Source organism: Phoxinus phoxinus (assembly GCF_949152265.1).
Source record: "Phoxinus phoxinus genome assembly, chromosome: 3".
Classification (NCBI taxonomy): Eukaryota; Metazoa; Chordata; class Actinopteri; order Cypriniformes; family Leuciscidae; genus Phoxinus; species Phoxinus phoxinus.
This window is the reverse complement of record NC_136878.1, coordinates 26889661-26911071: the sequence shown is the minus strand read 5'-3', so window position 1 is coordinate 26911071 and position 21411 is coordinate 26889661. Positions and strand designations below refer to the sequence as shown.

The 21411-nt window shown below is 39.4% G+C and overlaps 1 protein-coding gene and 1 long non-coding RNA gene across 2 annotated transcripts; one reads left to right on the top strand and one right to left on the bottom strand.

The window, feature by feature from the left end:
* Nucleotides 1-2129: 2129 nt before the first annotated feature.
* LOC306995924 lies at nt 2130-5181 on the bottom strand. Its single transcript, XR_013796949.1, has 5 exons — nt 5076-5181; nt 3448-3830; nt 3219-3280; nt 2435-2595; nt 2130-2266 (listed from the first exon to the last, which is right to left on the bottom strand). It is a non-coding gene; the product is annotated as an uncharacterized lncRNA (long non-coding RNA).
* An 8316-nt stretch (nt 5182-13497) lies between these two features.
* cxcl11.1 (chemokine (C-X-C motif) ligand 11, duplicate 1) lies at nt 13498-14437 on the top strand. Its single transcript, XM_079607156.1, has 4 exons — nt 13498-13600; nt 13707-13833; nt 13967-14059; nt 14178-14437. The coding sequence occupies exons 1-4, from the start codon at nt 13549-13551 to the stop codon at nt 14197-14199; spliced, it is 294 nt and encodes a 97-aa protein (XP_079463282.1). The 5' UTR covers nt 13498-13548; the 3' UTR covers nt 14200-14437.
* The last annotated feature ends 6974 nt before the right edge of the window (nt 14438-21411 follow it).

The window sequence follows — 21411 nt, the reverse complement described above, 5'->3', positions numbered from 1 at the left end:
TAAATTTGCAATGAATTGACAATGTCTGTGAATACACAAAGCGAGTGTAGCTAACGTTACAGATGATGGCCTATCATCAAGTGTTTTATTTTGTGAATAATTCACATAATGTCTAATAACAGCAGTGAATATGGACAAGTTTATTGTTTCCTGACAAAAGTTATAGTGGGATACAGATTTTTTCAGACCGTATTTTCGACCTGACAAAATATGTATCCCCCCCAAAAAATCTACAGATGATGGCCTATCATCAAGTGTTTTATTTTGTGAATAATTCACATCATGTTTAATAACAGCAGTGAATATGGACAAGTTTATTGTTTCCTGACAAAAGTTATAGTGGGATACAGATTTTTTCAGACCGTATTTTCGACCTGACAAAATATGTATCCCCCCCAAAAAATCTACAGATGATGGCCTATCATCAAGTGTTTTATTTTGTGAATAATTCACATCATGTTTAATAACAGCAGTGAATATGGACAAGTTTATTGTTTCCTGACAAAAGTTATAGTGGGATACAGATTTTTTCAGACCGTATTTTCGACCTGACAAAATATGTATCCCCCCCAAAAAATCTACAGATGATGGCCTATCATCAAGTGTTTTATTTTGTGAATAATTCACATCATGTTTAATAACAGCAGTGAATATGGACAAGTTTATTGTTTCCTGACAAAAGTTATAGTGGGATACAGATTTTTTCAGACCGTATTTTCGACCTGACAAAATATGTATCCCCCCCAAAAAAATCTACAGATGATGGCCTATCATCAAGTGTTTTATTTTCTAAATAATTCACATAATGTCTAATAACAGCAGTGAATATATGCAAGTTTATTGTTTCCTGACAAAAGTTATAGTGGGATACAGATTTTTTCAGACTGTTTTTAAACATGTTATAAAGAGTATCTCTCCATAATGCACAGATGATGGCCTATCAACGTCTCGACTTCCTGTGGCGCCTGAAGAAAGCAAGGAAAGTACCCCCCCACCCCACCACACCACATAGAGAGTGTTTCATTCAGCTGCATCACTTTCTGGCGTGGGAATTGTCGGGCCTCCGACCACAGCGGATAGTGAAGACAGCTAGTAAGATCATAGGAACTGCACTCCCACCAATTTATGACATTTACAATGCTCAGTGTATTTGGAGGACCATCCGCATCATGAAGGACTCCACACACCCACTTCACCCTTCTACCCAGAGCATCCGCGCTGCCACCACCAGACTACGAAACAGTTTCAGTTTTTCCTCACCACTCTAAACACCAAAGCTCCTGCAAAATGAACATCAAACACTTCCACACACCAGAACACTTATACCCCCCTTTTGCATCTAGGAATTCTTAAAGCTTAGGCCCTAACTTGAAGTGAGTCTCCAGTACACTTTCAGTTTTAATATATAATAGGATACAGTAGATCCTGTATCCACTTTCTTCATCGCTTGAATGTACAAAATATACAGTAAGACAATAACTTTGGAAACTGTTTTTGACATGCTGTTTACATATAAAGTATTAGTTTATTAATCAATCAAAAGAAAGTTCGGGCCAATCCCAATTCTACCCCTTACCCCTTCACTTTCCCCTTCCCCTCTGTTTTGCGCGTGCACGTGGAGGGGTAGGGCTGTCTCGATTCTCTTTTGGTTGGAGGGGGAGGGCTAGGGGGAAGGGCCAGATAGCCCTTCAAACGAAGATTTTTTGGGACCACACTTCAAACGAAGGGGTATGAGAAGTGTCACTGCATACACCGGCTACAGACGCAAAATGGCTGCCCAAGCAAAAAATGAGACCATAAATGTAAGAATTGTTGGCTTTAATAAGTATTTTAACGACAAATAATGATTTGCTTTATGTTACATTCAATCTTGTGTTCATATTTACGGTCAGTTCCTTCAAAGAAACGTTTGTAAAAAAAATCTCCTCTCCCCCGAACAAAGCACACAAGCTATTGGTGCGTTCAAGTCATCTCGTAAAGATCGTATTTATGAGTTGAACGCACATGAACGCCACACAATGTCGTATTTCACACAGTTTCACACAGTAAATAAATAAATAGGACAAACATAGGTCTGTACCTCCAACGTGTTAATACAACACCACAGAAAACAAGTCCTGTGTACAAGTCCTGTGCATCTTGGAAGTTTGTGATAAACATCGGCGCATCTCCTGTGACGTAGGCGACGACGTATAATGACGTGTAACGGTGTAGTAGTGGTGTCCCATTTCCTAGGGGAATATTTTCATCCCTACGCCTTGCCACTCTGTTTCAAGGGTCAAGGGGAAGGCGAAGGGTTAGGGGTAGACGAAGGGGAAAGGGGTAGAATTGGGATTGGGTTAAGGCAATTGTGCAATTATTTTATTAATCAATATATTGTAAGCCATTTTTCAAGCAAAATAAAGAATTTTATTTAAGATAAGAAGACACAAACCTGGAAGGTGTAATGTAATACTAGGTGTATTGTACTGGTCCTCCAGAACAATAATGTACAGAAAACTAAGGAGTACAAGCAGTACACAGGAAGGCCTCCTCTGTTGGTGGGCCTTGAACGTACATATGGTGGAACTACCGCAAACAAATGTCACACTGAATCTGGAAAACAAATTATTTGGATTTTTGGGTAAGAGGCTGCAAATTTTCATTCTTGACTTCTTGTTGTGGCAAAAACAATATTTTACAAATCACAGCATTCCCAGGCAAAAGAGACGTCAAGATCCAAATTGTATTTAAAAGAAAAATATATATTTATTCTTGCAAGAATAGTTCCCATTCTAGCCACACAGGCCAGCTGCGGGCTGGGGTGAAACCCCAGCCTTCACAGACCAGTTTGCAGGCAGAAGTGAGACCCAGATAGGTGCTTTACTGGTAGTTTTATTATTGTTCTCATCAAAGCATTCTCTAAACACCCACCCCAGAGGGCAGGGACTAAGGACCCCCATGGTTGCCGCAACCCCTCCCTAGCCTAGGGTCTTTTCACCTCTGTCTTAGTGTCACACCCACAGCTGTATCAACGTTACAACATAAAGCTCAAAATACAGAGCACATGTCATTCAATTTTATCATTGAGAAAACAAAATAAGAAATAAAAGATTAAAATCGCCACTACACTTGTGTAATTGATATATTTTTAGCATACAGTAATTCACGTGGAGATAAAATAATAATAAAGTGTTTGTTTATAACAAAACATATTTAATTTCTTAAGTTTGATTTACCCAACTCAGGTCTGTCTCAGGCCCTTCTGACCCACAGAAGTGACATATGTCAGTCAGGTCATCTTCGAAACAAAACAAAAAATGCAGAGCATGCATCTATAATTCTTCATTTTTCACACTAATACTTTTTAGGTAAGTATGGAATAATTCTGATAGCTGCATAAGATGTTTTACAGCAATTATAAGGACAATTATTTGGATTGCCAAAACATCCCCTAAATTACTTTACCAGTCTCTAGGAGAAGAGTGACAGCGATTTGCAGCCTGTGTTTTATGATAGCCTCTTTCTTAGCAGGAAAATCTACAGTATCGTTTTTCAAAACTTCTTCTGAAAACTGAAAAAGACATTTTATGATTACATTAAAAAAATCATGTTACAGAGACATAAATCTGCTGTCAGTGAATAACTTCATAATTTAAGGGTAACAGTCTTAACTGAACAATACATATTAGGTTGAGCACTATCCGCTGTGGTCGGAGGCCCGACAATTCCCACGCCAGAAAGTGATGCAGCTGAATGAAACACTCTCTATGTGGTGTGGTGGGGTGGGGGGGTACTTTCCTTGCTTTCTTCAGGCGCCACAGGAAGTCGAGACGTTGATAGGCCATCATCTGTGCATTATGGAGAGGAGATACTTTTTATAACATGTTTAAAAACAGTCTGAAAAAATCTGTATCTCACTATAACTTTTGTCAGGAAACAATAAACTTGTCCATATTCACTGCTGTTATTAAACATGATGTGAATTATTCACAAAATAAAACACTTGATGATAGGCCATCATCTGTAGATTTTTTGGGGGGGATACATATTTTGTCAGGTCGAAAATACGGTCTGAAAAAATCTGTATCCCACTATAACTTTTGTCAGGAAACAATAAACTTGTCCATATTCACTGCTGTTATTAAACATGATGTGAATTATTCACAAAATAAAACACTTGATGATAGGCCATCATCTGTAGATTTTTTGGGGGGGATACATATTTTGTCAGGTCGAAAATACGGTCTGAAAAAATCTGTATCCCACTATAACTTTTGTCAGGAAACAATAAACTTGTCCATATTTACTGCTGTTATTAGACATGATGTGAATTATTCACAAAATAAAACACTTGATGATAGGCCATCATCTGTAGATTTTTTGGGGGGGATACATATTTTGTCAGGTCGAAAATACGGTCTGAAAAAATCTGTATCCCACTATAACTTTTGTCAGGAAACAATAAACTTGTCCATATTTACTGCTGTTATTAGACATGATGTGAATTATTCACAAAATAAAACACTTGATGATAGGCCATCATCTGTAGATTTTTTGGGGGGGATACATATTTTGTCAGGTCGAAAATACGGTCTGAAAAAATCTGTATCCCGCTATAACTTTTGTCAGGAAACAATAAACTTGTCCATATTCACTGCTGTTATTAAACATGATGTGAATTATTCACAAAATAAAACACTTGATGATAGGCCATCATCTGTAGATTTTTTTGGGGGGATACATATTTTGTCAGGTCGAAAATACGGTCTGAAAAAATCTGTATCCCACTATAACTTTTGTCAGGAAACAATAAACTTGTCCATATTCACTGCTGTTATTAGACATTATGTGAATTATTCACGAAATAAAACACTTGATGATAGGCCATCATCTGTAACGTTAGCTACACTCGCTTTGTGTATTCACAGACATTGTCAATTCATTGCAAATTTAGTCCGATCGTTAGCCTATAGAATAAAAGCAATTATTTTGATAGATGTGCCACGTGATAGCTGTCTTTGCTAAACCTCATTGAAAAAACAACAATAGTAAAACGATAACTTAAATAATTTACGTGTTATAGTTTAATTTACCTTGGTCAAACAAACGGCCCACCTTCACTGCTGAATGCGTGCGCGCTCCCGCGACCGGGGATACACTTTCTTTCAGGGGTAAGTACATTGGCACGACACCGGCTCTTCACGGAGACTATAAAATCTAGCGAACGTGTAGGTGTCGCCCAGCCCGCAGCTCTACATATATGATATATCTGTCAGATATATCTGATATATCTGTTTCCAAACTCTCCGCATTAACCCTATAACTGTCAGTGCAAAATAAAACAGCAATTTTACAACAATTATGAAGAGCCTGTGCGCTATTAAAAGCATATTAAGAGGTGGCCGGATTACTTCAGATAGGACACCACTGAAGGCCTAGGTGTGAAATGCACCGCCCGCTCCTGTTGGGGGATACTAATTGTTGCAAGTGGAATTTTTGCTCAATCTCAACTGATACAAGACAGCTGCTCAAAGGTCAGTGGTTGTCACTGTCTTATTCTCCTTTTCATGATGGGCCATACATTTTCAAAAGGGGACAGATCTGGACTGCAGGCAGGACATCCCTTCTACAGTAGACTAGAGCATCTACGAAACCCCTCTGTTGTTGCACGTGCAGAATGAGGCCTGGCATTATCTTGCTTCCCAGAAAATATATCATCTTGATGGCAGTATGTCTCTGTACAATCCCAAGATACACCTCCCCATCAATGTGAGTCACCCATGCCTGGATGGTCACTTTCATCTTTGGGACTGGGAACCCATTGTCCGTTTTTCCCAAAAGCATGCTTAAACGTGGACTTATCTGACCACAGCACACGTTTTCACTGTGTTTGGGAGCATCTGAGATGAGCTCGGTTCCAGAGAACTCGCCAGCATCTCTGCTTTGAACCGATGTATTGTTTTCTCCTTGCGTAACAGAGATTCAAGTTGCATTTCTTCATGCAAAGTACTAACGAGCACATGTGGCTATATTTAACACAATAGCTTAATGGTTTCTCAGGCAGTGTGAGTGCTCGAAGGTCACGTACATTCAACAGAGGTTTCCTGTCTTGCCATTGCCCTACATGTACTGAGATTTCTCTGGATTCCCTGAATCTTTTAACAATATGATATATGGTAAATGGTGAAAGACCTAAATACTTTGCAATCTTGTATTAAGAAATTTAATTTTTTAAGATGTTTGACAATTCCCTCATGAAATTTGGCACAAAGTGGTGAGCCATGACCCATGTTTTCTTGCAAAGACTGAGCCTTTGCTGGATGCTCATTTTATACCCAAACACAAGACCCTAACCTATTACCAATTCACCTGCTAATTCTGGACTGTTTCCAAAACAGTTTAATTGAAAATTCTGTAATCTTTTCACTTTTATTTTGCCTCTGTTCCAACTTTTTTGGAGTGTGCCAAAATGAATCAAATGCCAGTGAAAACATTGAGATTTTAAATCTTTGTACTCTTGTCAGTTAAAGAAGAATTTGAAATCCGATTCTTGATTTTATTGCATTCTACAAAACTGAGGTTTTGAAATTCTATGTTTCTGGACTTCTCCTACAACTGAGGTATGATGTACTGTACCAAACAAAACAAAATCAAAAGACAAACAAAATGAACAATAAAAAAGAACAAATGAAACCAAGTCCACATATCAATATAAGGGAAAATGTCCCAGAGCACAAAACAAGGTTGAACTCAGAAATGTCAAACTACTAAGGTTACAATGGTACAACAAATGCCATAGTTAGGAAGAGGACAATAACAGCGCTGTGAATGAGTCTGTGGGAACTATGTGGGAATATTTAACAGACGTGGGGAAACTGCAAAAATGACCTACCACTCAGAAGACAGATCAAAAACTAGTAGTAATAAGTTCAATAGGAACTACAGGGCCACTCACACAGAACCTATTCGAGTCAAGTCAAGTCATCTTCATTTATATAGCGCTTTTAACAATGTAGATTGTTTCAAAGCAGCTTTACAGAGATAAACATATAATTTAAGGTAACAGAGATTGTTTTGGCTTTATAGCGGTTCTTGAATAATGTTATTTTCCAGCTAAAGTTAGTTTTGATTGATTCACTTCCGTCGAAATGATCATTTGTTATTAAATTAGGGGCCGCTAAGACGACACCGTTCTCTCTAAACAGACTTTAAACGCGAACTTGTGATAAACTCTGATGGCGCTCACGTGCACATCAATAATTAATTCTGGTTATGTGCGTTTGAATATATGTGCGCAGGTTTGTAATTCCCTACAAACCAAAATACAATAAACAAAATACTTGTATAGCCTATAAATTTTTATACAGAATTTTTATTTTTATTTTTCACTTCGGGGTAGGTAAGCGAAACGAAATTTTCCCACAACGCTTTATCTGTAGAGTGGTAAAGGGATCCTCCATAGAGAGAGGCTAGTTGGCACTTCAGCACTGCGTTGTCATCGGGTCCAGGCCAAGGTCCTTTGTCAAATCTGGATCCGGCAGGCTGCGGGGAAACCTTGGGATAAACAAAGACTCTAAAATTAGCGTAGATGTAATTCTTCTTATGACGTAAGGAGTACATAAGGATTTAAGGGAAGTGTTCCCAGTTCCGGCTGACCTAATCTATGCAGCCTAACATTGAATTATAGAAGTCAATAATGTATTATCCAAATGCTAGGTCAAAGAGATGTGTCTTTAATCTAGCTTTTGAACTGACAGAGTGTGTCTGCGTCCCGGACAATGCAGTGTTGACAGAACCGAGCTAATATGGTCATACTTTCTGGTTCTGGTAAGAACTCGAGCTGCTGCATTTTGAACTAGCTGTAATTTGTTTATTAAGCGTGCAGGGCAACCACCCAGTAGAGCATTACAATAATCTAGCCTTGAGGTCATGAACGCATGAACTAATTGTTCCGCATTTGTCAATGAGAGCGTGTAATTTAGATATATTTTTAAGATGGAAAAATGCGGTTTTACAGATACTAGACACGTGACTTTCAAATTAAAGATTGGTTTCAAAGAGCACACCCAGGTTCCTAACCGACGACGAAGACTTAAAGGAACACTCTAGTAACCAATGAGGGTTATGGAGTATATATCAGTAAGTAGATTGGTGATGTTTTGTAAGCATGAATACAAAGAATCAAGAAAATCCATCTGTTGGCCCCATATAAATTTGTGGACCAGAATGGGTTCATATGTTTTAATTATATATTCAGCATTCAGCACTTCCCAGTCAACACGTGAGATCATGCGATGAACACAGTGACATCACACAATCCTCATACTGTGATGCTCACCATGTGTGTAAAGCGTGAGCTCAACGTGAGTTCATCTGATCCTCATACTGTGATGCTCACCATGTGTGTAAAGCGTGAGCTCAAGGTGAGTTCATCTGATCCTCATACTGTGATCCTCACCATGTGTGTAAAGCGTGAGCTCAAGGTGCTCATCTGATCCTCATACTGTGATCCTCACCATGTGTGTAAAGCGTGAGCTCAAGGTGAGTTCATCTGATCCTCATACTGTGATCCTCACCATGTGTGTAAAGTGTGAGCTCAAGGTGCTCATCTGATCCTCATACTGTGATCCTCACCATGTGTGTAAAGCGTGAGCTCAAGGTGCTCATCTGATCCTCATACTGTGATCCTCACCATGTGTGTAAAGCGTGAGCTCAAGGTGAGTTCATCTGATCCTCATACTGTGATCCTCACCATGTGTGTAAAGTGTGAGATCAAGGTGCTCATCTGATCCTCATACTGTGATCCTCACCATGTGTGTAAAGCGTGAGCTCAAGGTGCTCATCTGATCCTCATACTGTGATCCTCACCATGTGTGTAAAGCGTGAGCTCAAGGTGAGTTCATGTGATCCTCATACTGTGATCCTCACCATGTGTGTAAAGCGTGAGCTCAAGGTGAGTTCATCTGATCCTCATACTATGATCCTCACCATGTGTGTAAAGCGTGAGCTCAAGGTGAGTTCATGTGATCCTCATACTGTGATCCTCACCATGTGTGTAAAGCGTGAGCTCAAGGTGAGTTCATGTGATCCTCATACTGTGATCCTCACCATGGGCCTCATTCATGAAACATTCGTAAATATACGAGTAAATATGTGAGTGATTTGCGCGTAAAGAGACCTTCCCGAAAACTCTTCTCCTGATTCACAAATACTTCGTAAACGTCAGATGTGATAGTGAAACGTGTGTGTGTGTTAATGAATTCCAATCAGTCGTAAATGGGACGCGCGTGCACGCTCATTCTCAATTACCATAAATCCCGCCCGTTAAATCCGACTGACAACTATATATGGGCATCATATTATGACACCAAACGAAGGATTTCAACATGTCTTCTCAAAAGCGAATGAAAAAGAACAATTTCTCAGATGCAGAAATTGAAGTTTTATTATCAGATGTTCATTAAAAACGCCACATTTTATTTTCAAGCGTAGCCTATAGTGGCGTATCAGGTCCTAAAAAAAGGAAGCTTGGCAGATATTACAGATGCAGTTACTGGAGTTTCATCTGTTAATCGAACAGTCCCAGAAGTGAAAAGAAAATGGTTCGACATGAAGCGACTGCAAAAAACGAATTAGTTCACTTCGAAAAAATATAGCCCAGCCCTATTGAAAGCAATTAATTATTTTATTAAAGTGTACTGTTTGCAGATGCTATTACTGGCTCTCATAATAAAAGTAAAAAGAAAAACCATATGTATTGCTATATATAATAATATTTTTTCAAAATGCTGTGTGTAAATGTACCCGATTAGGTGAATTAAAATGCAGCCTTATTAATGAGCAAAACGTTCGGATGTTAAACACTATTTACGCGTGGCTGGGAGCAGGTGTAGATTTCTTTCGTACCAACTAACATTTGGAAAATACGAACATTTTAATGAATCCGAAAATTTACGCCAGAACCACTTTACACACGATTTACACAAAAATTCGTTCTGCTCGTGTTTCATGAATGAGGCCCCATGTGTGTAAAGCGTGAGCTCAAGGTGAATGCTTCACACTCCGGTCCAGTTGGCGGTGGTAAATGCACCATTTTGCCACTAAGCTGGTCTTCCAACCACCATAAAACGTAAAGAAGAAGACAAAGTTGTGCATGGTATTGTTACACCGCAGAAATGGTGAGTGGCCTATTTACATACTTTTAGATGTGCAATGTGGCAGCAGATACCATGTAAAAGAAATGTTGAAGCCTGGTATATTTTAATCATGACAATATTATGTATGTTTTTGTCAGGTACACTATCTCATCCATACTCACGGCAGCTCCAATATAGGTGAGATGGTGAGACAGGCTATAAAAACCATAGCGTCAGACAATGTTCTCTGTCTGTATAACAGAACGGGGAAAGATGGGAAGAAGGTGTTGCCACCTGTGGTCCTGACATGTTTGAAAAGTAAGTGTTTAAGTTTTGGTTTGTGCATCTGGATGCTGCTATAGAAATTGTAATGTTAACACCTTGCTCTTTGTGTTTTTAGAATGTGTCAGGTATTTTCACAAACAAAGTGAAATAGAGGTGAAGAAGCTAAAAGTAACCACCAGAACAACACCAGACGCAGAATGTATTCGCCAAGTAGAATTTTTTTTGTCCAACGCGGCAACACCAGGCTGAAAAGGAAGCCAAATAAAGGAAAAAGCTGACTTTTTGTTTGATTGTTTTTATTGATGGAAATAAAGTATGAGCACACAGTGACCACAGTATGAGCACACAGTGATCACAGTATGAGCACACAGTGATCACAGTATAAGCACACAGTGAGTGTGATGTGACCTCATATTTCGACCACAGTATGAGTGCACTGTGATTGTGCAGTGACCTCATGTTGTGAACAAAGAATGAGCACACAGTGAGAGCTCTGTGTGGTTACACTTTTAGTTCACTGTGACACTCACATTATGACCGCACCATGAGAATATTGTGAGCTCATAGTCACATCATTGTGAGATCAAATTGTTGACTGGGTTGTGTTTTGACATGTTCACAAAACATATTTATTTGTGTGTTAGAGGTCTTCTGCTCCTGCATTAGAAATGTTAGAACAAAAAGATCTGAATAAACCTCTCATCCAGGACATCAGTGTCAGCATGACTTTATTAATGTGAATTAATGTGAGCTTCTCATTAAGACTCTATTTCGGATACAGATGCAGTGAGTACAGGGGTCCTCTGAAAAAATAAGTTTGGTCCCTGTCCAGTTTGATGTGATGTAACTCATTTTCATTTTGTTTATAAACTTTGTTTATCATTGCACTTTAAATATTTTAATAATTTATGCACTGTGCACATGGTGTGGCACATGTGATTGTTTGTTGACATTTGTTTGAACAAATAATATTATAATTATGGACGAATGTCAATAATAAGGGTGGTTTAGTACTTGTACAGACATGTATTACATTTGGTTTCTAAATTTATCTTGTGCTGAAAGAATTCACATTCCACTTTCAAAATTCTGATGAAACAAACTCTTCCTTATTGTCAAGAACAATCATGACACTAATGACAAGAGGCCAGCACATATCCAAAGCTTTGAGCAAAGGCATTTCAAAGAAATGGGAAATCGAAACTGCTGTGCTTGTGAAAGTGAAACTGGGAACTGTGCCCGTGCACATTTTACATTGAATATTTACACATTAATGATCATACTGCTATCTTAACATTCTTGAACACATTCAGCTCTCACACACTTTCCTTTTTTATTTCCAGTGTCACTTTGAAGAGTGCAGAGTGGAAATGCTTAAATAAAAAAGAGTCTAAATTCACCTAGAATTTAATCAGGAGGGTTCTTGAAAAGATATTAGTGTAAATTTATTTGTAGTTCAACGTAAACATAGAACATTTTTTGTTCAACTAAAAATTAGCACCATATTGAAAATTAATATAAACATTTCTAAAATAATATATAATGAACTGGTTCTGATATTTAAACGGCCTCAATATATGAGTGCCATTAACCTAAAAAGCTAAATTTATGCTATAAATCATAAACAGGCCCAGAATTTTTTATGGACTGAAGGAATGTCATGATAGCAATAAACTGAATTCAGATTGAATGATTCCGCTCAGTGAAGTATAATAAAGATGAATGAGAATAATAGGGCTTCTGCCCAAATTCTTACCCTGTCTTAAAGACTGTCGAGCTCTTCCAAATTAGATAGCCTAGTTTAGTTTTAAAGCTTTAAAGTCGAAAATGAAACAGAAGTTGTGATATTCTTTTCTTCCAATTGTCTTTATACTTCCCATTCTGTTAAGTCATGGCGTAACGAATACTGTTTCCGGGTTCAGGCCATACTCGTTTCCATTGAGAATACTAATTATCACAGATTTAAAATAAGCTTTTAAAAATTCATGGTGTCTTTTGGATAAAGTATTGGATAGCTTGTGTCCATAAGTATTACTCTATTCACTTCAACTTCAACTTTTTATTAATTAAATTACAAACTTTTCTAATCCAGAGGACACCTGCGTGAAATTAAGCTGAATGATTATCTTGTTACAGCAGCTTTAGCCGAATTTGAATTTGCATCATTGATTCTTTACTGTTTTTATTTATTGTGAAGCTGCTTTGAAACCATTTCTATTGTATAAAGTGCTATAAAATAAATGTGACTTGACTGCTGAATAATATATTTATTAAATGTACATTAAATTTAGCCTCTGCAGAAAAGACCTTGGAAAATCTTAAGTGGGCAGTTTATAAGAAAATAACCTATTATCAGGAAGTGAAAGCACAAAAGGACACTCCAGTCATGTAGGGTACTAGAGTGTAATTTTAGACTGGGGAGCTTTTTTTTTTTTTATTGCATAAGGACCAAACCGATGACATGTTTATAGATGTTGCAGTTTTGTATTATATAAGAATAGTTCATATATAAATAAAAGCAGTTATAAGATGTAAGATATAAAGCAAGTAAGAAAGTTGTGTGATTTAGACAAACTGAAATATTTCACTTATAATAAGAGAAACTAGTCATTCTTTGATAAACTTAAATTGTGCATTATTGGTTTGTCTTTACAGTGTGTGTGTGTGTGTGTGTGTGTGTGTGTGTGTGTGTGTGTGTGTGTGTGTGTGTGTGTGTGTGTGTGTGTGTGTGAGTAGGATGTTACCAGAAATATTGTAAAGACAAAGCAATAATGCACAATATGAGTTTATCAAAGAGTGACTTTTTAAATCACAAAAATGTTTTACTTCCCCCCTCCGCATACTACTATCTTATATTTGACAACATAGATAAAACTGTACTTTGATAGCCTATATGTAAACATGATGACACAACACTTAAAACACACTTATCATACAATGTTGTTACTTATCATCTACAATGTTGTTAATGTACCATTTCCGAGAAACTAGGTAAGATATGGGAAGTGTAACTGGAACTCAGTAAGATGCATCCAAAAGGGAAATCCCAGTGTCTTAAACTTGTATAAAATGAAGAAATTCTGCTCATTTTCTCACATTCGGTCAGCTAAGTGGTTTAAGCTGAAGACCATCAAGAGATTGAACAATGAAGGCTGCTCTACTTGTTTTTATCAGTTTGGCTATTGTTGCTATCGAAGGTAATATTATTTTTTGCTTATTTTAGTTTTTTACTAACTCAACAATATCTGTAGTTTTGTTGTTTCAGTCTAATCATTTCCATCATTTATTTCTATCATCCTCTAGGGCAGCCTGGTCCTGGAACCCAAAGATGTTTATGTCGGGGTCCTGGTGTAAAAATGGTGAAGCCAAAGCTGATAGAGAGGGTGGAAATTCACCCTGTTAGTCCATCCTGTGGACATCTGGAAGTTGTGTAAGTACATTGATTATTTATTTGTCTAGATTATTCATCTATCTGTTCATAAGATATAGGCGATTTTTTTTTATCATAATTGAATAAAGCTTTATTTATATTCACTTATAATAACTTGACTGTGTCTAAACAGTGTCTTACTGAAGAATGGTGCAGGGCGAAGATGCTTAAACCCAGAGTCATTGTTTACCAAGAATATCATTGAGAGGATTGCAAATAAGTCCAGGTGAGTCTTATCAGTGACATTACAATTGATGCTGAAAATTTGAGCTAAACATGCTCAACAAGCTTAACGTTTGATGATATCATATGGAATAATGTTTATTTATGTTTATTCTTTTTAGGAGTACTCAGATAAAAGTGTGAAGTGGATCAACTGCATTTTCATGTGTGAAGGCTGTGGCCAGTGTGGACTTTCATTTAACAGTCATTAAAAAGCTGTATTGATTATTTGTATGTATTGGAATAAAATATTTTATATATTATTTTTACACATTAAGTTATGAGTAGTTTAATTTATTTAAAAAAACATGTCATATATTTTCTTCTGTTTGTGTTTATTGTCAGAGAAAATGTTCAAATAAAATCTTATCAAGTTTTCATCATTTGTGTTATTGAGTTATTTATCTTTGTTAGTGGTTCAGAATGCAGAAAGTTTTCTGAGATAGTTGGGTTTAGGAGTAGCATTAGGGCTAGGGGAGAGAATATAAATATAGATAAAATAGATAAAATATTAGAGTATAAAAATCATTATGTCTATGGAAAGTCCATATAAAACAGGGAAGCCAAAATGTAAACAGGAGATCAGAGGCCTGTTGCATGAAGTTAGTTCAACACTGAGATTCAGAGTAGGTTTAGAGTTGACAAATCCATATAAATTCAACCTAGTTTTAATCAGGTTCAACAGGCTCACAACGCTTGGTATAAACATTCTCTGTCAACTCAGGTTGACACGTGTGACACGTGCGGCAAACAGCCAATCAGACGGAACATGGAGAGCATCAGTTTGATTCACTTCTCGTGAGCGAGATGGTAGATTCACTTCCCTGCTGAAGATTAAAGGGTTAGTTCCCCCAAAAATGAAAAGTATCCAATAATTTACTCACCCTTAAGCCAACCTAAGTGGTTATATGACTTTCTTCTTTCAGCCAAACACAGAAAAAATATTAAAATATAAAAAATATTCTGGCTCTTCCAAGCTTTATAATGAAGTGAATAGTACCTGAGATTTTGAAGCCCAAAAAAGTGCATCCATCTGTCATAAAAGTAATCTATACAGCTCCAGGGAGTTTATAAAGGCCTTCTGAAGCGAAGCGATGCATTTTAGTAAGAAAAATATCCATATTTATAACTTTATAAACTATAATAACTGGCTTCCGGTAACGGCCATGTGCAAGTCTGTTTCCGGCTAAAGAGTGTATTATTTGGAAAAATGACTAGAGTCTCAGATCAGTTTAACACATGCGGGTCTCCACTTTTATTCTTCCTCTCCACTCCCCTCCAAGCTTCCATACCACATCGTTCACCCACTGCCCCCTAGAGCATATATTCAGGAACTCCCTAACATATATGGGAATTACAAATCGATATTCAAACTTGAATATTTCAAAGAGTGACCTCTGACCCGACGTATGACATAGGATGTAGGAGTAGCGTAAGCTTAGGTGAGAGCAGACACCTCTTTTGGTTCAAACAAATAAGTCCTTAAGCTCCTCTTCTCTTCTTCTTTATTTATTTTTTTTAATTCTTGTTTTAGACTTCTAATTTGTGACCGGTGTTTTGTTTTGCTCTATCCTCTGCACTTCCGCATTTGTCTATACGTCATGGATTGGGTCAGGGTTCACTATCCTCCACCTGGAGGAACCGTCCGCAGCTCCTGTCCAAGGCATGTAAGACGACGGCAGGCCTGGCTGCTAAGACATCCAGTGCCGCTGGACAAGCTGCCTTTGCCTTACATGTGATAGGCACCCTGCAAGTCCATCAGGCCAAAGCACTAAAAGAGCCGCACAAGGGTAGTTCTTTAAGTGCTGTAAGTTCTTGATGTGGGAAGTGCGCACGACTGACCTCGCTTCCGGGCTGCAAAAGTCATGGTGCGGGCCCCCGGCCAGACAATGTCCACCTTGGTGGTCAAGGAACGCCATCTTTGGCTAAACCTTACAGAGATGTGACAAAGTGTGCTTTCTTGACACAAGGTGGCCAGGTAGAGAATCTTTTGTTTCCGTTTCGAAAACAGCCTTTTTCTATTCCACAGTTGGCTCAAAAAGCAGCGGACGCTATGCTTCCTCATTCCCAGCCTCGACCAGCTATCCACCCCCATTGCAGGATCCTTGGAGCCAGTAAGGTAAAGATGCCCTTGTCCTGCGTGCAGAGATTGCAGTCCTGCTGACGAAGGACGCAATAGAGCAGGGCTATTCAACTGCCGCAGGCCAAATCCGGCCCTCCAATCATCTTCATCCGGCCTGACGGCACCAATCTCCCTCCTCCTCTTTTCCTGGCGGTGCGGCTAATTTAGTTTGATATACGCGCTTTGACTGACCTGCGAATATTTCAGCAGATATTATATGTGTCCCGTATTTCTGTCGACTGATCCAGCGATAACAATAATTCATGAATTAATCATTCTTTTGGTTCGATTACGTGCTTGCATAAAGTAGTCTCAATAAAGATAAATGCACACATTTCATTCACATATGCACACACAGGATTCATAAATACACACACAGGATACACAAATGCGCACAAAATTCACAAATGCACACACAAAATTTAAAAAGCACAGAAGATTCACAAATGCATACAAAATTCACAAATTCACACAAAATTCATAAATACACACACAATTCAGAAATACAAACAAAATTTACAAATGCACTCAAGATTCACAAATGCACAGGGCAAGATTCAGACGTGTATTTCTGATGCACACACAAATATATATTGATTTACAAACTGCTTGCGGTCTGTGAACTTCACTGCATTTGTGTGTGAATTTTGAGACTCCCTTGACTTGGCTCGACACACAAATGCCTTTTTTTAAACAGGGAATGATCAGCAACCAATCAGATATCTCCCTTGGTTTAGCCAATCACAAGAACGCACCCCGCGTGGGGGATTGTTTACTCATAAGCCAATCACATGAATGCGTTCACACAGCGCGATATGCATGTGTCGCGGGCGCGGTGGAGTTCTGTCTGTCAGTTGGTTGAGACATAGACATCATATAGATAGACGCCCTATCGACCGCTACTGTATGGGAAGCCAAACAAACCAAAAGTGGGACGAGACAGCGGGGGTTTACAGAGCTCGCGCCGCGCTGACATGTCATCTGCGCGGTTCAATGGTCCGAGCCGCGCGGCCGACTCGTCAGCGCAGCGCGGACGTGTTTCCTAGCGACAACCAATGGGCAGCGCGGCGCGAACAATCCTCACCAGCGCTGCACTGATCAAACAGCGCAGCGCAAACCATACATGCAAATAAATGTTCAATAAAGAAACCCCAGCCAGCTTCCTTACAAAAAATTGGTTCTCTGCTGAAGTTTAGGAGTTTTTTCCCTACAGAAGACAAAGAAGAAGAAAGACTAGATGAAATGCATACATTTCTTATGTTTATTATTAATACTGTTAGTAAAGAGTAGTGTTGTGCGTCGATACTTTGAAGAACTGCACATATATAGAGGCTACGGAAAGAGCTGTACAAAGCAGAAACTTCAATGACTTTCAATTTCGTAGTCGTCTTGAGGAGCACGCCAACCTTCTGGAAATTATATCGGACAGTTTACATGTTCAGGTAATGTATGTTAGTAAGTTTTGCATTCAGCCATCATTTGTAGACTTTAAGCTTTTTATGTCTGAATTCCATAATCATTTGTTAATTTTGAATAAAATGTTAAAACTAAAGATCAATTTTATGTTATTGATATTTTGTGATATTGATTTATAGGGTGAATTCAGTGTGATTTGGACACTTTTTGCTATTGAGATTAATTGGAAAAAGTGTCCCTCCCAATCAACCTGGTCGCCTATATATAGCCTAGTCTAAAACTGTATAATGTTTTAGAATGACCTTGACCTCATCACCACAATCTATGAACTTCAAGAGGCTATACAAGACTTATGTCTTCTGGTGGACCATTTTCAACCCTCCTGTGAACGCCCCATTTTCACTACCAATTTTACATACCAGGGGACGGCCAAGGTAATGTTTATTTTAAGTTTGACACAGCAGTTTTGCAATTATTCATTTTTCAAGGCTTTTTCTTTAGGTTCATGTAAATCAAAATCTGCTGTGCAGTGCAGGGGAATCTGTCAGTTGATGGGTCCCATTGACTTCCATAGTTTTTTTTTTATGCTATGGAAGTCAGTGGGATCCATATATTTTTTAGTAACTGACATTCTTCTTTGAAATATCTTCTGGGTTCACTGTTCAGCAGAAAAAAATCATACAGGGTTGGAACAACTTATATTAAGGGTGAGTAAATGATGACACAATTTTAATTTTTTTGGGTGAACTATAAAGGCAAAACAAATTTGTTATTGTCTTAAGAATAGTGAAACCATAACATTTTAATTCTAACTTCCAGATATCACATCACAGTGGTGATGAGGTCAAGGTCATTCTAAAACATTATACAGTTTTAGACTAGGCTATATAGAGCTGGTAAGTCCCGCCCCCTCCGTAAAACCCCGCTGGACCTCAAAGTTGAAAAACCGTCAATGCAAGTGAATGGGAGAAAATAATTATTTTCTGGTCCCGTTCGAATTGTGCCATGAATGTTAACATATGTTGTCTGTGAATTTTTTATATAATCTTTCATGTTACAAGTTTGACAGTATATGGTATGATTCGTCGGCTAGCAGTTGTGGAAAAGACATAACGAGAAAGACTACATGTCGCCTATGTGACGTCACCGCATAAAGTTGACTTACCCGTGGTTTTCGCCAACCTCAACGATTTTGTCCTCTCCCTGAAAGAAGGCGGTGAAGTGCACCAAAGACACAGCCATGTCTAGCGGGATCCGTGAGCTAGAGCCGTGAGCTAGTGGTGTTGACGTTTTAAACGCGTCGACAGCAGCGAAGAGTTGTAGTCCACAAAGTGCTGTAATAAACCTCAAAAACAGCCCTACGGTGGTCAAAGAACAGCCAGCCAGTTTTCAAAGAGAATTTCCACTTTATTTCACATCAGGGAGACTAAAACTCATACGGGTACAGGTAAGATATAGAGCCAGGGAAAAGGAACACGGGAAACATCGCACGGCACACCAATTCATAGGCCTACACACAGTGAGTTTTCACGCTCGATACGTCACACAGTGTTTAATACTCAGCACCCCAGCCTGCACAGCACACAGTGAACACACGTAAGGCGTGTTTCCTCCGTTCTCAATTTCCCCCGCCTCCCTCTCCAACCCGCTTACCGTTACGCCATACACAGTCAAACAATTCATATAGAAATAGGTTAAAAACACTTCCCTCTCGCGAGCCGAGAAGACCCATCCATCGGGGGTGAGCAGTGCGAGCAGCAATCCGTCTTCCCACCGAAGACGTCACTCTACTCTCCAGGGGCGGAACTTAAAGTTCATTCATAAAATCCATCCGTCGTCTGTGTCACGGCATTCATAGTATCGGTAGCACGTGGGCGTCAGCCGAGCAATATTCTGAGGTAATCGGTGAAACTAATCCCCCCCCTCTACAACTCAACTATCTCATTCCAAGGCAGCTAGCTAACTAGTTATCTTCATCTCCGGAGGACCTATTGTCCCCGAGAGACAGCCAAAACGTTCGCACCCGTTCACCACCCCAGCTCTCTCGGTTGTCCCACACCTCCTTTCTTTAAAGTCGCTTTGTCCTCCCTTCCCAGGTGTATGTCATCAAAGCCATCATGTCATCGGCCAATGACGACACACTACACTACTCCCCCTCTAATCCAGAAGACTCGTCCTCGAGTCAAGATGATAATCCTTAGTCCAAACCGGCAACTTCCTCTGTCGTGGAGGTCGACCCCTCTCCGCAGAAGTTGTAATATTCTGCGCAAAACCTCCATCATGTAGAGGCTTAACTGTAGATCCCGGGCTACACTCCAACCTTGACCCCGCTAAAGGCACTGGCGAGCCGCGTTGAAGGTTTCCTTCCCTTGTTCCCACCGGGCCAGACTGTCCCTCTGCAGATGGCGGTCCATCAGCCATGACCGGGGGCACTTGTTGAAAGGTCGATGGGTCAACCGATTGCCGCGGTAATTGCGCCGACTCGTCATTCCCCTCCAGCCTCTCTGAAACAGATTGAGAAACATATGGTTTTAACCGATTGTAATGAACAACCGTAGTAGCCCCTCCCTCAACTGACTGTAACTGATACAGAACATCAGACAACCGCTCGATTATCTTAAAGGGGCCCTTATAACATCTCTGCAATTTAAAGCAAACCCCTTTTTTTCTAGCCTTATTTCGAACCCAGACTAGTTCTCCCACTGCATAATACTGTACTTGAGCCCGAAAATCAAAATACTTTTTCTGCTGGGAAGAAGCCTGTAACTGATGTTGCTGTACTGCCCCAACAACCGTGGACAAAATCCCTGCCATATGTTGCACATATTCACTTGGAGACTCAAAAGCCTTTTCCAAGTTCACATTCAACATTATATCCACTGGTAATACCATTTCCCGCCCAAACACCACTTTATGAGGGGTAAAACCCGTAGTGGCATGGGCGCTACTACGATACGCCATCATTACATAAGGTAATAACGAATCCCAATTCTGTTGATTCTTATCCACGAAGATTGACAGCATCGAAAGCAAAGTCCTGTTAAAACGCTCAATAAGCCCATCTGACTGAGGATGATAGGGGGACGTACGTGTCTTATTGATCTCCAATAATCTGCAAAGCTCCTGAAAAAGAGTAGACTCAAAATTTCTGCCTTGATCAGAATGAAGGCTGCGAGGGACACCATAGCGACAAACCCACTCCTCAACTAACACCTTAGCAACTGATCGTGCTTCCTGATTTGGTAAAGCAAAAGCTTCCGTCCACTTAGAAAAATAGTCTCCCACCACCAAAACATACCGATTTTTATCAATGGTTTCAGGAAGTGGGCCCAAAATATCCAGAGCCACACGTTCATAAGGGCGAGAAATGACTGAAGGACACATCGGGGCCTGTGGAGTTTGAACTGGAAGCTTCCGTGAGCCACACTCAGAACACTCCCTACACCACCTCCTCACATCGGCAAACCACCCCGGCCAATAAAACCGGTCTTTAACTTTTCCTTGAAGTTTTTGCACCCCCAGATGGCCACCTGTAACCACATTATGCAACATGGTTAACACTTTTGGAACCAAACTCTTTGGAAGTACCACCTGTACTTTATTAGCGGCATCAGAATTTTGTGGAGGGACTCGCACCAATACCTGGTCCTGTATCTGAAGCTGATCCCACACCCTTCCAAATTTCTGCAGCTCCGGATAGTTTCTTACCTCCCCACACTCCTTTAATGGCTTAGTTAGCAGCTGAAATAATTGCCCCAACTCCTTATCCTCCCTCTGCAACCTAACCATATCGTCTTCCAGTCTTTCTCCAGGTGGTA